Source organism: Myxine glutinosa, chromosome 14 (genome assembly GCF_964187855.1).
Source record: "Myxine glutinosa chromosome 14, kmMyxGlut1.1, whole genome shotgun sequence".
NCBI classification, from domain to species: Eukaryota; Metazoa; Chordata; class Myxini; order Myxiniformes; family Myxinidae; genus Myxine; species Myxine glutinosa.
Window position 1 is genome coordinate 23,198,307 of NC_136274.1, and position 16,517 is coordinate 23,214,823.

General features: G+C 45.2%; 1 protein-coding gene across 1 annotated transcript in view; it reads right to left on the reverse strand.

Annotated features, from left to right (window-relative positions):
• LOC137439226 (ETS-related transcription factor Elf-1) overlaps positions 1-16,517 on the reverse strand; it is a 121,869-nt gene that overhangs the window by 28,111 nt on the left and 77,241 nt on the right. Inside the window, exons 5-6 of the mRNA XM_078767932.1 lie at positions 1,616-1,744; positions 291-443 (exon numbers count right to left, since the gene is read on the reverse strand). Of these exons, the coding sequence (XP_078624058.1) occupies positions 291-443; positions 1,616-1,744 (282 nt within the window). The remainder of the gene's footprint in view (positions 1-290; positions 444-1,615; positions 1,745-16,517) is intronic.

A 16,517-nucleotide genomic window follows, 5' to 3' on the forward strand; every position in this document is an offset into this window, starting at 1 on the left:
GCAATTATGGGCAACAAAAACGATTTTAACACCCATAAGGGAGCTTTGTACCACAAACTTGGCTGGATTACTTGTACAAAGCAACTCTGGAGGAGGAATGAAAAATGAAGAAGATAAAGGAATGGCATGTTACCGAAATTAAAGTGTTGTTACTCCTCACAGATTATGAACAGAATCTGTAATGCACAAGACATCCAGAGCACTGGAAAACATGCTGGAGTTCTCGAGGTGTGATCACCAACAAATCCTTACCAACAGTTATTTCAGTTTGACAAATCCTGAATACATACTTTTCCCCTTGCGACGCAAACCAGAGCTCTCAAGTGCCGGCAGTTCCACATCAACAGAGGGTGGGGATCGACCGTTTACCATCGCCCTCCCCAACCGTCCAACACAATGTTGAGTCTTTATTGTGGGAGCGATAAGAACCTCTTCCTCTGCACCTGCAAGCAGCACAGAGGACATCATCGACAAGTCTGCAAATTTAGTTTTGTTGCTCGTATATCACACCGACGTCAAAATATAAACTAGAAGGCAGAGCAGCATGTAGAATCAAACTAACACAATCATAAGACTTTAAACAAACAAAAAAATACCTATTTTGGGCCCAGGCCCTTTCCTCCCCACCCCTCCCCGTATACCTCATCAGACCCAAATTTTTCTAATGCCTTGAACAAACATTGGTACATCACGGGTGATGAAGGTTATGGCGAAGCTTCATCAAAATTGCGTGTGTAGTTTCTGAGAAGAGAGCAAATACCTATTTTGGGGGGCAACCTCCCGCCCCCCCCCCCTGTGGACCCCAAAGGGACAGATTTCTTTATGTTGTGAAGAAACTTTGGTACAGCATAGGTAGTGAAGGTTGTGGACAAGTTACATCGAAATTGTGTGCATAGTTTCAGAGAAGAAAGCAAATACCTTTTTTGGGTGGGGAGGGGGGTCAAACCTGGACCCACTTTGACCCCGGTAAACCCCCTTAGACCCCGATATTTTTTAATGCCGTGAACAAACATTAGTCACAACATAACAATATAATTTGTGCCAAATCTAGTCACAATCCCTTCAGCGGTTTCGGAGAAGAGGTTGCAAGTGTTTACGGATGGAGTGACGGATGGACGACGCGCCATCGCAAAAGCTCCCCTGAACTTCATTCCAGGTGAGCTAACTAGAAGAGCACTCGGTAGAGTGTATAAGTTCACCAGGCTAAAAAGTTTACATTTAGTATCTTACTGATAGGCCGGATCTGCATCCAGACTTGAACCAGAATCTAATCAACTTGCACTCGTCACCCACCCAACAAATCCACATCGTTTTGTTATAATCCGCCCACAAATTTATGAAATAGCTTGCTATATATTGGTGTTGGCCCCATCTCTCAATGATAACGAATCACTTAAAAAAATTATTATAAAAATTCTCGAATGCGGATCCAGATCCTGATCTTCAACAAAATCAAATAAAATCGTCTTTGTCACTCGCCCAAACTGTCCACTAAATTCTGTCCGTATCTGTCGTTAACTTTTTGAGATATCGTGCTGACAGACAAAGACAATGTGAAAACATAACCATTATCTACCTTCGGTGACGGAGGTAACAAACCAACAGCAAACATTACCGATAGAAGGTGCATCCACACAGCTGTCGGGACCATCCATCAGCAGCAAGGTCTCAGCTGCTTCCAGCACCTCAGCACCTCCGCAGTCAAGTGCTCCGGCAATGCTTGGGCTTTCAGACGATGCTTCCACTGCACAGAGTGAGTGAATTGGTAAAGTAAATAAAGCAAAAGTGGACTTGATGCAACTCCTTACTTTGCAATGGATAGGAATACAGCCTTTACAATGTTATGACATCATAGTAAGGTTTGAGAAATTACCTGATGTGATCTCTGCACTACTGCCCTCATGACAGTTGTGGAAACCTCGCCAACAGCAAAATGAACAAAGCAGAGGCGTGCTAAGTCATTCCCACGGGGATGGACGACGACTACCCAAAAGGGAAGCGCGTATTGATCACTTTGATTTGGAAGAAGCTTTCATAAAAAGCATTCTTAAATTCCCGTTGCATAATAGCAAAAGGTAACAAAATATACTCTTACTCACAGGTCACAGGAATAAGAACTTTGGATGATTGCATCTTCTAAATACCTTTCTGCTGCTTCCACACTCACCTAACCTTTCCCATGTTCCACTAGGTTGTAAGGCTCACTGTAATTGCAAGGAGATCGAAAGACCGTAGACACAGGAGAGCATTTGGACCAGCATGCCTGTGCATATCATCAATTTAATTTACAGAGTTAATCTCCATAATTTCACTAGGGGGTGGGCAACTGTGCAGCTTAAATAAGGGTGTTGGGGGGTGGGGTGTGGGGGATTGGGGGGTGGGGGGAGGAGGCAATATTGCAAATCCCAAACAACCCCTTGGGGAGGGGGATATTGTTTCATAATGTCATTAATATTATGCTATTATCATAAGTGTTGTTATTACTGCTGTAATGAGAAGCGGCGTTGGAAAAACACTACAAAAACGCCTTGGAAGAACTCCACGGAAGTGGCAGGAAAGCTCGTGTTATTCACCTTTGTGAGGTATACAGCCTACAGTACATCTTCTATCAGGTGCATTCGTCAACGTAATAAGCATAGACTGATGTCCAGATTCCTCCAAATTTCTCAGTTTTGTGTTAAACAGCAGTAGTCAGTAGTCACTGTTTAAAAAGGTAATGCAACGTGTTTGTGGTTTATAATATTTTTTACTTCTGGTAGGGGTGCTCCCACAAAAACGGCAAGATAAGCTGTTTATAAACGTTGACACGGTGCTGGTTCAAAGAAGGGAAACCCCTCAGGGATACAGGATATTATTAGTATTAATATTGTTTTGTAATAACATTCATAACATTCATATTGGCGTCAGGAAGGGCATCCGGCCATAAAAACATTGCCTCAAACAGGGAACCATGATTGTCATGGGGCCCGCAAGGCTAACCCCCGCTCTAGCGGGGAAAATGGCCTTAAAACGATCATTCAATAACATTCATAGTATGCTATTATCACTAACGTTGTTATTAAAAGCTGTCTTGGAAAAACGCCGTGATAAAGCTAGCTTAACACTGATATACACCTCAACACACATCCCCATTGGCGGGGCAAACCCCCTTGGCGGAGAAAACCCCCTTGGCAGAGAAAACTCCGCGGCGGTCATAAATCGTCAGACAGACAGACAAAAAGACATCAAGTTATGTATTTTAGTATGACTAGTACACTCGTTACCCACTGGGGCAGCACGAAGGGTCATTCCTCTCTGGGATATATACATGAAAGTAGATCAGTAGATTTACGGTCGGGCCCCAAGAACGTCGGTTGGGGGGGGGGGGGGGGGGGTAAGCGTGTGTGTTCATTTGCCAAGTTTCTTGTAGAGCGCTCGCCAAGTGGCTTAATAATTCGAGCAAGAACTCCATTGAAAACCTTTGATATGGAACGGCTGGCTTGACAAGCATTATCTAGCTGCTTGGTAACTGAACACATCCCAGGCTTCCTCCCTTTCAGTTTCTTGTTAAACTTTCAGTTTGACTTCCGCTTCCGGTTCCCCTGGCGAGGAAGCGTACTTCAATCTCTCCATGTCATCAAAGTTTAAGTATTTTCCCATTCGTGTCTTTGTCAATTTTCCACTCGTTATTTTATTGTGTATGTGTTACTGTGTGTTTCTAGTTAGTCTTGGTTTGTAATTCGTGCAAACTTGTGTGTAATTAATCGTTTTCTGTTCGCACCGCGTGTGCGGCCTGGTACCTTGAGGCTTGAGGCTTCCCTCTTCCCGTCGGTGTTTTGTGAATTTAAGTTCTTTCCTTCGTTGTATTTGCTTTTTCTTTTATTTTCGCTTCTCCCCCTAACTTCCCAGAACATCTTACCCTTTGTCTAATGTGTTAAAAACAAAATAATAATAATACTTTTTTTCCCTTCTCTCTTCGCGGGCCCCACCCACGTGTACTGTTGTCTCGCCCCGCCCCTTTTATTTCCTTCTCTTCCACCTCTTCCTTCCATCTCCAGCCGATACTCGCCTTTCCAATTCTAGTTTCCACCATACTCATTCAACCCTCTCTCCTTCTTTCTCAGATCCACACCCTCACTTCAGCGATTTTTCCCAGATTGTTTTTCACGGTTTTGTTTAAATATTTTAAAATATGTTTAAACTTTCCCCTGCAGTGTATTATTCAGTGGTTTATTACAACATGCTGTTTTTATTCCTATTTGAAAAGCTTTTTTCAATTTCCTCATCAAATCATTCCATTTCCAAAAAAAAAAATCAATCTCTAACAGTCCTTCCTTTCTACATTGTCCAAAATCACCTTCATTCAACCCCTCCTCTATCATTTTCAAACGGATCTCTAACTTGAAAATCACAATAAACCCAGTTTCCACAATAAACACATCCCAATAAACACATGACAAATCGCAATAAACTTCCCCCTCCTCGTCACTTCCTCTCCCTTCCATCACATACATACACCTCCTCCAACCTTCTACTTTGCTCTGCCTCCACCCCCTCACCCAACACCTCACTGTGCCTCATTCCATCACACCTTTTGTCCTCCTCATCCTTCCCTTTCTCCTAACTCTTCTGCAATCTCTGACATGCTATCAACAGCTCTCCCTACCTCCCCCCCTTTCACCCCTCATCTGACCCGACACTTCCCCTCTACTGTCCTGTACCCGATGCTACCCCTCCCTCTTCCTTAACGGTATGGACCTCAAACATCCGGGGCCTTCGATCAAACCTGAATGATCTCTCCATACAGGTTGCTTGTGACAAACCAGACTTTATCTGCTTAACAGAAACTCTCCTCCTTCAAGATGTCTCTGATTCCTTAATATCTCTTCATGGTAACTCCCTCCTCTGGTATGATAGACCTGAGCCTCGTCCTGGTGGTAGGGTTGCTATCTTTATCAAAAACTCTTCCTCACTCTCCTTGCACTGCCCTCTCTCCACCTCACTGCCAGGAGTACTTATGGCTACGGCTTCCCCTCCGCTCCCACCTTTTGTTCATATACGTGTTGTACTGTCCTCCAAACAGTGATGACTCCATTTACATCTCCCTGTCTGACAACATGGACCATCTTCTATCCACTCATCCCAACTCTCTCTTCCTCATATGTGGCGACTTCAACTGTAATCATGCGAGCTGGCTTGGTGTGGGTACCTCTCACACCAGCCATGGCGCCTCAGCAAAGGACTTCTGTGACTCACTCGGACTGACACAATCTGTCAATTTCCCAACCAGGATCTCAGTCAATGGAGTATCTTCTCTTCTAGACTTGTTATGACAAACTTCACTGCAAATGTCTGGTGCTCTTCTTCTGCTCAAATCGGATCTGACCATATGCTTGTTAAAGTGGATATCTCTCTGGCCATTCTCAGAGAGCCTCCTCAGCACCGACGGGTCTGGCATTTCACTCAGGCTGACTGGCACGGTCTTCAAGCAGCCGTCAATCATCTGGACTGGTCTCCCATCTCTACTGCCTCTGAAATCAAGTCTTCCTGGTAATTCTTCCAAACTAAACTGCTCTCTCTCATGCACAGATTTATCCCATCTTGTCTTCAGTCGCCATACCCATCCTCCCGTCCATGGTACACTGAAGCTTGTCGTGAGGCAGTTGCCATGAAAAAAAACTTGCCTTCACCTCATGGAAGGCTAATTCCACTGAAGGCAATCTTAGTTCCTTTCACAAAGCTCAGAACAAGTGTGTCTACCCTCAGGAGAGCCAGGAAACAATATCTCTCTACTCTCAAGACTCTGGGTTGGCCAACCCCCGCTTTGCGGGGAAAAATGGCCTCTAAAGGTTTTTTTTTTTTCTTTTTTTCTCAAGACTCTGAAACCCGTCTCCTTCCTTCAAATCCTGGTGGCGTCTGGTCAAATCTGTTTCTGGTGTTTGATCCCCTTCCATACCCATTACCTTAAACGGTTACACAGCAGACACCGCACGTGAAAAAGCCAAATGCCTCAACTCTGTTTGCCTCAAAATATTGTCCCGAACTCATCTCTCTCTCTCTCTGTAACCACCATACCCAGTTGTACCCAGCCGCTCCTGGACTCTGTGTCCTTCTCTCCTGACAAGGTGGAGAAGTTTTTGTCAAACCTAGACTCTGTTTCTGCAACTGGACGAGACGGCATCAGCCCACGGGTCCTAAAATCCTGCTCTGCCGCTCCATCTCACCCTCTCTCTGTTCTCTTCACCCTCTCTTTGGCTCAAGGTCATCTGCCATCTGCTTGGAAATCAGCCAACATTACCGCTTTCCACAAAAAAGATGCTAAAACAGATCCTTTCAACTACAGACCAATCAGCCTGCTCCCAATCATCAGCAAGGTCACGGAATCAATCATCGCTTCTGACATCAAATCCTTCCTCTTCTCCTTCGTGGATTCAGATCAGGTCATTCTAGTCTGGACATGCTGCTTCTGCTGTCTCAGCAATGGATGGAGGTCCTCAATGCCAAACAGGAAATCAGAGCCATCTCCCTTGACATATCACGTGCCTTCGAAACAGTCTGGCACCCCGCTCTGCTCACCAAACTCTCCTCCTAACCATGGAAATCTCCACGCATGGCTTGCGGACTTCCTCTATGGTCATAGTCAACGTGTGGCCCTGAATGGATTTCTCTCATCTCCCCTTCCTGTTCAGGCTGGAGTTCCCCAAGGCAGTGTTCTGGGCCCTGTGCTTTTTCTGGTCTTCATCAATGATCTCTCCGATTCTCTGGAAAATCCTCTCTATCTCTTTGCTGATGACTCCACTCTCTGCCGCTCCATACCTCATCCCTCAGATCGGCAGTCTGCAGCCTCCTCACTCTCTGCAGAACTGGGAAAAAAATCAGCCATGGTTGAACAAGTGGAACATGTCTTTCAATCCTAACAAATCTCCCACTCTCACTCTGTCTCTGTCTCTCCAAAAAGATCGACTGGACAACCCTCCCATCTACTTTCTCAACTATCCTCTCCAAGAAGTTCCGTCACTCAAGCTTTTGGGTCTCACTACCTGACATAATCTTTCCTGGGAAAACCACATTTCCAAGCTGGCCTCCAAAGCCAGTCGCCGACTGGGCATCCTCCGTCGTGCGAAGTCCTTCCTCGGGACAGCTGAGCTCCTCACCACATACAAGGCTTTCATCCGCAGCTCAATGAAGTACTGCTCTCCCCTCTGGGCTAGTGCTCCTGCCTCACACCTAGCTCGGCTTCACACTGTAGAAACCAAAGCTTTCAGAATCATTGGAATCTCTCGCGATGAAGCTAACTGTTATGTACTCCTCCCCAAACCCCGGTCACGGTGTACCTCCGAGCCCCGAGAGGAGTCACTGCAGAAAGATGTGTTATTCTGTGTGTCAAAGATCAATGGTGAAACCACACCAATTGTTACCAACAAACAAGTATTGCATTGAGGTCACACAGGAATAACAGTACAATAACAATATTAATCAATTGTACAACCAATATATCATTCCTATGATGGTACCATCAGTTTCGTACAATATAACTCACTGTGCTCCAAGTGAGCGAAAAGAACATTCCCAATGTGTCTGTCCCAGCTTCAAACCAAAGTCGATCCACGCTCCAGTGATCGTCAGAACGATGTTGTATCGAGACCAGAATCCCGTTTGGTTGACAGTCATATTGCCAAAGATGGGCAAAGGTACCCTCAAGAGGCGACTGGGAAATCACACCTTCGGGTATGGACGTTCAACGGCTCCCAATCGGCGAACCGCAAATTCCCACTCAAAATCCACGTTACACACACACACCAGGTTAACGTCTGGATGCGGTGAAATGGTTGAAGCGAGGTGAAAAGCCTGGAGCGCTCCGAAATCTGGCACGAGGCAAAATGGCCAATGGCCCGTACTCGAGAAGGAACGGCACTACAATGATTCTCTTCGGAATCAACCGCAAAACCTGCCACGCAGGTTTATCTGTCACAGCGATAACAACTCTGTCGCAGGAATCCCTTTCCCAGGAAACCCAAAGTTCACTCGTGACCCCGGTTCGCCAGCGTTTGCTCAAGACCTCGAAGCAGCTCGGCTCCTTCTCTGACCTCACTTGCTCCGCCTCTTCTTCCTCTTCCTCCTCGTCGTCGTCGTCCGGTTCCCGATCCGGTTTCCGTTTTTTTTTTTAAACTAACTTTTTTTTACCTTTTGAAAACAGTTATCTCCAAATTCACTTAAACGATAACAATAATAGTACATGGAACCAAAAATGTTTACAGTGGATGAGAACCACAACGGAAGTGACGAATCCGAAACACTAACTCCAAGGGCCTTTCACTCACTAATCGCAGGCAGGTTGGTGGTCTTTCTGTCTTTTGCAGACTCCTCTCCGGCCTAGCTCCCCCAGCTCTGTCTGTGCTCTGTCCCCCAAATATCCCTGCAGGTCCGACTGGACAACCACAAACAACCCTCTTCAATATCAAGATCTGCCAGCAACCCTCTTCTGGTGAAACTGCCAAAATCAAGACTCTCTGCTCACCTTCACTCTTTCATTCCTCTTTTCTCCCACCTCTGGTCTCCCTTTTTCTCACTTTCCACCTCACCATTCATTCCCTCACCTCATCATTCATTCCATGTTCTGTGTGCAGGAAGGGCGTCGGAGTGAACTCCATTCAATGTACAATGACGAATGTGCACTGAGTAGGTTCATCAAAAATGTTGTGGTCTGAGAGGGTCATTAACCAGTGTGGCAGCTACATTCAAATGTAAGGTGTGCACAGAGGGAGCTGCAGATGGAGGAAATGTTGAGTTGGATCTTGGAGACGGCGTGAAGCTGGAAGGTGTGAAAACATTTTGCTACCTCGGAGACATGCTGAATGGAGAAGGTGGATCAGACTCTGCAACGGTTGCTAGAGTGAAATGTGCATGGAAGAAGTTTTGGGAACTGAGTGGCGTGCTGATGAGGAGGGGAGTGTCGTTGAAGCTGAAGGGAAAGGTGTATGCTGCAATTGCTGCATGTGTGAGAAGTGTTATGATTTATGGGAGCGAGACATGGGTAATGAACGGAGAGCAGCAACGAAGGCTGGAAAGGGTGGAAATGCGAATGGTTCGGTGGATGTGCGGAGTATCGTTGAGAGAGAGGAAGACAAATGATGATTTGTGAAAGATGATGGGAACAGAGCCTGTGATTGATGCTGTGAAGAGGAGCAGGTTGAGATGGTTTGGTCATGTGTTGAGGAAGGATGAAAGTGACTGGTTGAGAAGTGATGGAAATGAATGTAGAAGGAAGTAGAGGACGGGGAAGACTGAGAAAGACTTGGCTAAAGATGGTGGAAGAAGAAATGCGGACAAGGGGGTTAACAAGGAGAGATGCAGAAAATAGGGCAAAATGGAGAAGATTGTCATGGGGACCGCAAGGCTAACCCCCGCTCTAGCAGGGAAAATGGCCTTAAAATGCATGTTGTTGTTGTTGTTGTTGTCTTCAATCCCACTCCTCCCTCCAGGTCGTTAAAACAGCTGTTCACCACCATCTCTTATCTTCCCCCATTCAAAACCTTGATCTTTTCTACCCCCGTTAATTCACCCCATATCCACTTTCTTGAAATCCTGACTTCTTTCCGGGAAGTCCAAGCAGTGCCCATGTGTTTTATACCTCTCCCACCCGCCCCCCACCAGCCCTTTCCCTCCCACAGATCTCCCAATGTCCCTGTTCTCGACTGTCATACTTGTGTGCTTCCCTCTCTCCCCCCATCTTGTTTCCCGCTCCCTTTGTATTGTCGTGCGAATACCCTCCGGTTAATACCAGGGCTCGCGAATGACCAAATGGCTTTAATGGAGGCGACGACAAACTCGGCTTCAGCTATAAAACGCGGGAGGAAGAAGTGAAGAGGAAGAGGCGGAAGCGCGTATCTGTAATGCGGAATGAACTCAACCAAAAATCCAGGTTAAAATGTACAAAAATAATGATTTATTTGACGGAACCCGAAACAATGGAACACGACGGAAGATAAATAATGTTCCTAAATCGGGATCCCGCACTCACACTTCGACAACAGCACAGGGGAAATGAATTAATAAAAATAACTGTCCGTCGTGTAATGGTTCGTGGGTGCGAGCTTATCTGTCTGCAGTCTTGTCCACCGCCCAACACGGCTCCAAGCTCCGGCCCGAGGAAGCCCTCCGTCCGCTTCGCCGATGCTCTGCTCCAGGCTCGAGCCAACGCCCCACTCCAGGCTCCTCGTCGACCGCCCACGAGGTCCGTTCGCTCACAGCACCAAAAGCACCGAGCACCGCTCCAAGAACCACAAAGATGGCAAACCAACGACCACCAGGACCTCTCAATATGAAGAGCCAAGAGCCAAGAACAAACTAACGAAGAGCGAAGGACCAGCACGACTCAATACCAAGCGCGAACCGTCAGCACGACTCAATCCCCCAGAGCGAAGCTTCCAGCACGAAGAACAGAAAGAAGCGCAGAGACAAGCGAGAAGCACGTCAGTGTGCCCTTTTGTCACTTGGCATGTGACGTCCGTTTTTGGCACGCCACCAACCAGAGCCGTGTAGCTTCCCGCCGTCTCCTCAAACGTCTCGCGCCTTCCGCGCTGATTGGTTCAAGGCTCGTGCCTTCCGCGCCAACCAATCACTCGTTCCCTGTGGCGTGGTTACAGCTCGCCTCACATGATGTTGATAGGCCAGCTGGTGGTGCGGCTGGCGGCGCCCATCCGGCGGTGCCCCGATCTGGCTTCCTGCCTGTCTTCTTCCAAGGTCATTGTAAGGGAAGGGAATTTAATTACTGTTGCGCACTAAGGACCGATCTAAGTGTTTATATGAGTGCGTTGCCATAAGGGACAAAGGAATGATTACCAGGTCTGACACACAGGGGTCTCATCTTAATCCCTACAACTATTTAACACACGAACATCCTTGTATGTTCACAGGTATACACTTACCCCGACAAACCGCCTAAAAAAAACACAGAACTTATTACAAGGTAGATTCCCTATCGCGACAGTCGAAGCATGTTACCTATACAGATCTACCTGGCTCTAGCTATCACTCTACCCAAATTCATAACAGTATGTTTTATGTGTCCGTTTTTTTTGTGTGATTAATATTAGCTCTTACACAAGCCTCGATCTTGTATACAAAAATAATAATAATAAATAAATAAAACAGCAGTGGCGACCGATTCAAAAAGCCACCACGAAAAATGTCACATGAGAGGAAGGAGTCATGTTATCATCCCTTGTGGGATATAAAGATTGCAGTAGATCTTCGCTCAGTTCCGCAAGTAAAGTTTGCCTCAGGGATATCGGCATTCCTCAAAATTTCTTTCAGTTTCATGTTAAACAGCATTGGCAGCTGTTTAAAAACCTAATCATACGTGTTTGTGGTTTGTAATATTTTACTTCTGATAAAGATGCTCGCATGAAAATGGCACGATAACCTATTTATAAACATTGACAAGGCGTTAACAATATCCCTTGGGGAGGTGAGATATTATTAGTATTAATTTGGTTTTGTAATAACATTGATATTATGCTTTTGTTATTAGAAGCAGCCTTGGAAAAACGTGCCTTGGAAAAACGCCACAATAAAACTATGAATATACACCTCAATGAACATCCCCATTGGTGGAGAAAACCATATTACTTGGGGAGGGAAGCAAATTAATTTGTTACAACCTTCAGTGTGTGCCCCTTATTCCTCTTGTCAAGTTCGATGGAGATTGGATAAGTAACAACCGAATGTATCACGGTCAAAAATCGTCAGACGGGCAGACACCAAATTGCGTATTTTAGTACGATTGTGAGGAGGGGAGAAGAGGGTATACTAGGGGCTGGGAATGTAACGCTTTCTGCTCCCCTATCATACTATTACCGACTTCACAGAAATCCATCACGGTTGCCTGTCAACTTTCAATTTTAAGACAAAATAATCGGAAATTATAGTAACCCTGTATAACCGTTGAGAGGAAAGAACGCCTTTAGAGGCCATTTTTTCCCACAGAGCAGGGGTTGGCCTTTTTGGGGGGCACCGTGGCCCCCTTTTTGAAGCAATGTTTTACGGCCGGATGCCCTTCCTGCCACCAACCCTGTTAGTCGCCTCTTGTGACACACAGGGAATTACCAGTGAACTGGTACTCAATTTGCCGACCTCAGAAGGATGACAGGCTGAGTCAATCCCCCCTGGCGTTAATTCAGCGATCAACCCGGATTCAAACCCAATATTGATTGATTGATTGATTGATTGATCCGAGGATCCCAAGCTGGCACCTAACCGCTAAGCCAACACAGGCTATCATTGAAATAAAGGGTTCTAAATAAAAAGCGCTGCTTGAGAGAACGCGTTCTAAAGGGTAATTCTAAATAGTTCTAAAATCTATTAAAGGTTAAAATATAGAGGAAGTGGGCTGAGTCAGGTGAACTGTCCAACCAATGGGTGGAACACACACACACGCATGGACAGCCCCTTTTATATATAAAATAAGTCCTTCCTCCTTCAGCCACTCCCATTAGCTTAGTCTAGCTAGGCCTGGGATGAATCAAGTAACCCTTCGCTGAACCCTCTCTACGACAGCTATGCCCTTCCTGAGATGTGGTGACCAACATTGCTCACAATATTATAGATGAGGCCTTACAAAATTCCTATACAGTGATAACAACTACCTCTTTCGATTTATAATTTATCCCTCCACGATTACAACCTAAAACCCTTATCGCTACACCTATGACTGCCTGGCACTGTGCTGTCTGCTTACCCCTTTCCCCCTCCAATACCTCTTACCTCTACCAGATACTTGTCTCATTGTTTTTCATTATTTTTTACCTATCCCTGGACTAGTAGTATACCTTCGAGGTATGCACACACATCAGCTGTCGACATGATGCAGTGTATTGGATTTGAATCTGAGATTCCAAATTCAGGAGTTACATACTCAGATGGGAATGACATTTACACCAGGCAACGGTGCTCTGCATCCTCGTCTTTTTATTCAGTTTCATCGCCATTTGTTGTTGTACGTTTGCTCAGCTTTTACATGAATAATCACCACTCTTACCCGACCCATCTACTGTGAGCCATGTCGTTCAAAAACAACTAGTTACCTCCATTCACCTTCTGTATTCACCCCTATCTGTTTGTCTGTGAGCAGGATATCTCAAAAGGTAAGGATGGATTCGGACGAAACTTGGTGGACAGGCTCGGTGTGAGACAAGGACGAATTGGTTAGATTTTGGTGAAGATCGGAATTTGGATCCAGGCTAACCCCCGCTCTAGCAGGGAAAATGGCCTTAAAACGATCATTCATTCATTCATTCATTGGAGAATTTTTTCAAGCGATTTTTCACCAGAGAGGTGGTGCCAAAAACGACATATGGTATAGCACGATATTTTAAAAAGTTGTGGACGTGTTATGACAAAACTTGGTGGACGAGTTGATTGGGTGATAAGAACAAGCCGATTCAATTTTGGTACAGATCTGACCTATCAGTTATAGAAAAGGTAAAATGTTCAGCCTGGTGGAGGTATGCTCTCTACCAAGTGCAGTTCTAGTTTACACAGTAACGTGAACATGCCCCAATTTGTGCATTCAAATCTCAAACTTTTGCAGGTAATTCCAAGTTTTTTTTGACATATTGGAAGGATTTATTTCACGAGATAGTCGACTCCTTCCTGCAGATTTTTCAACACCTAGTCGTTCCGGCGATACAGAATCCATAACTTTGTTGGTACTTGGAATGTAGAACTTCCTTGGAATTTTGTAGTCAATGAAGTTTTCTTTTCTTATCCTGTCTTGCATGTATAACCGAGACATGAAAGCACCATGATCAATACGATATTGGAAGGCTTCTTGTCAATACAACGGTTCCCATTTAAATGTCACAAAGTTTAAATTGCATGGTCGCAAAGTTTACCCTTGAAGACGTTTGAACGTATAGACGCAGGACACCTTTAGGAAAATTGTCATATTGTAACCCCATAGAATCAAAAATGGATTGGCTGATCTACACCCAATTTCGTATACCTGCTGGAAGTACCAGTGAGCTACTCATGGAGTACCAGTGAGCTAGTCATGGAGTACAAGAGAGATCGTCATGGAGTACCAGTGAACAAGACCTGGAGTGCCAGTGAACAAGACCTGGAGTACCAGTGAGCTAGACCTGGAGCACCAGTGAGATAGACCTGGAGCACCAGTGAGATAGACCTGGAGCACCAGTGAGCTAGACCTGGAGCACCAGTGAGCAGGTCATGGAGTGTCAGTGAACGAGACCTGGAGTGCCAGTGAGCTAGTCATGGAGTACTAGTCATGGAGATAGTCATGGAGTACCAGTGAGCTAGTCATAGAGTGCCAGTGAACGAGACCTGGAGTGCCAGTGAGCTAGTCATGGAGTACTAGTCATGGAGATAGTCATGGAGTACCAGTGAGCTAGTCATGGAGCACCTGTGAGCTAGACCTGGAGCACCAGTGAGCAGGTCATGGAGTGTCAGTGAACGAGACCTGGAGTGCCAGTGAGCTAGTCATGGAGACAATTAAAATTGGCCCCTTACCATATAAGGGTGAGAGGACCGTGATGCTGATTATTACAAAGGGGGAGAGGGGACACAACCAGAATATCAATAATGATGGAGGGGGGAATCAATACCTTTATAGAGTTGGGGGAAGGCAGTGGGGATGGAGGGGGAGCACCACCACAATTTTAAAATGGCAGGATGTAACCACTATGTTTATAAGAGGGAGAAGTGTGCAACCACAGTGTTTTAAAAAGGGGGAGGGGCACAACCACAATATTTATAAAGGGAGAGGTGTGCAACCACAATATTTATAAAGAGGAAGAGGTGTGCAACCACAATATTTATAAAGAGGAAGAGGTGTGCAACCACAATATTTATAAAGAGGGAGAGGTGTGCAACCACAATATTTATAAAGAGGAAGAGGTGTGCAACCACAATATTTATAAAGAGGGAGAGGTGTGCAACCACAATATTTATAAAGGGAGAGGTGTGCAAGCACTATTTATAAAGGGGGAGGTGTGCAACCACAGTATTTATAAAGGGGGAGGGGTGCAACCACAATATTTATAAAGGGGGAGGGGTGCAACCACAATATTTATAAAGGGGGAGGGGTGCAAGCACAGTATTTATAAAGGGGGAGGGGTGCAACCACAGTATTCATAAAGAGAGAGGTGTGCAACCACAATATTTATAAAGGGGGAGGGGCGCAACCACAATATTTATAAAGGGAGAGGTGTGCAACCACAATATTTATGAAGGGAGAGTTGTGCAACCACAATATTTATAAAGTGGAAGGTGTGCAACCACAATATTTATAAAGAGGGAGAGGTGTGCAACCACAATGTTTATAAAGAGGAAGAGGTGTGCAACCACAATATTTATAAAGAGGAAGAGGTGTGCAACCACAATATTTATAAAGAGGGAGAGGTGTGCAACCACAATGTTTATAAAGAGGAAGAGGTGTGCAACCACAATATTTATAATGGGAGAGGTGTGCAACCACGATATTTATAAAGAGGGAGAGGTGTGCAACCACAGTATTTATAAAGGGGGAGAGGTGTGCATCCACAGTATTTATAAAGGGGGAGGAGTGAAACCACAATATTTATTAATGGGGGAGGGGTGCAACTACAGTATTTTATAAAGGTGGAAGGGCACAACCACAATATTTATAAAGGGGAGTGGCGCAACCACAATATTTATAAAGGGGAGTGGCGCAACCACAATATTTATAAAGGAGAGTGGCGCAACCACAATATTTATAAATGGGGTGGCGCAACCACAATATTTCTAAAGGGCGAGGGGCGCAACCACAGTATATATAAAGGGGGAGGGGCGCAACCACAATATATATCAAGGGAGAGGTGTGCAACCACAATATTTAGAAAGAGGGAGAGGTGTGCAAGCACAATATTTATAAAGAGGGAGAGGTGTGCAACCACAATATTTATAAAGAGGGAGAGATGTGCAACCACAATGAGGAGTGCAACCACAATATTTATAGAGGAAGAGGTGTGCAACCACAATATTTATAAATGGGGAGTAGCGCAACCACAATATTTATAAAGGGGGGAGGGGCGCAACCACAGTATATATAAAGGGGGAGGGGCGCAACCACAATATATATATATAAAGGGAGAGGAGTGAAACCACGATATTTATAAAGGTAGAGGTGTGCAACAACAATATTTATAAAGAGGGAGGTGTGCAACCACAATATTTATAAAGAGGGAGAGGTGTGGAACCACAATGAGGTGTGCAACCACAATATAAAGAGGGAGAGATGTGCAACCACAATATTTATAAAGAGGGAGAGATGTGCAACCACAATATTTATAAAGAGGGAGAGGTGTGCAACCACAATATTTATGAAAAGGGAGAGGTGTGCAACCACAGTATTTATAAAGGGAGAGATATGCAACCACAATATTTCTAAAGAGAGGTGTGCAACCACAATATATATATATGTATAATATATATATAAAAGGGGAGGGGATCGCAACGAGCGGGGATGGGGAGGTGGGGGAGGAGAGGGGGGATGGAAG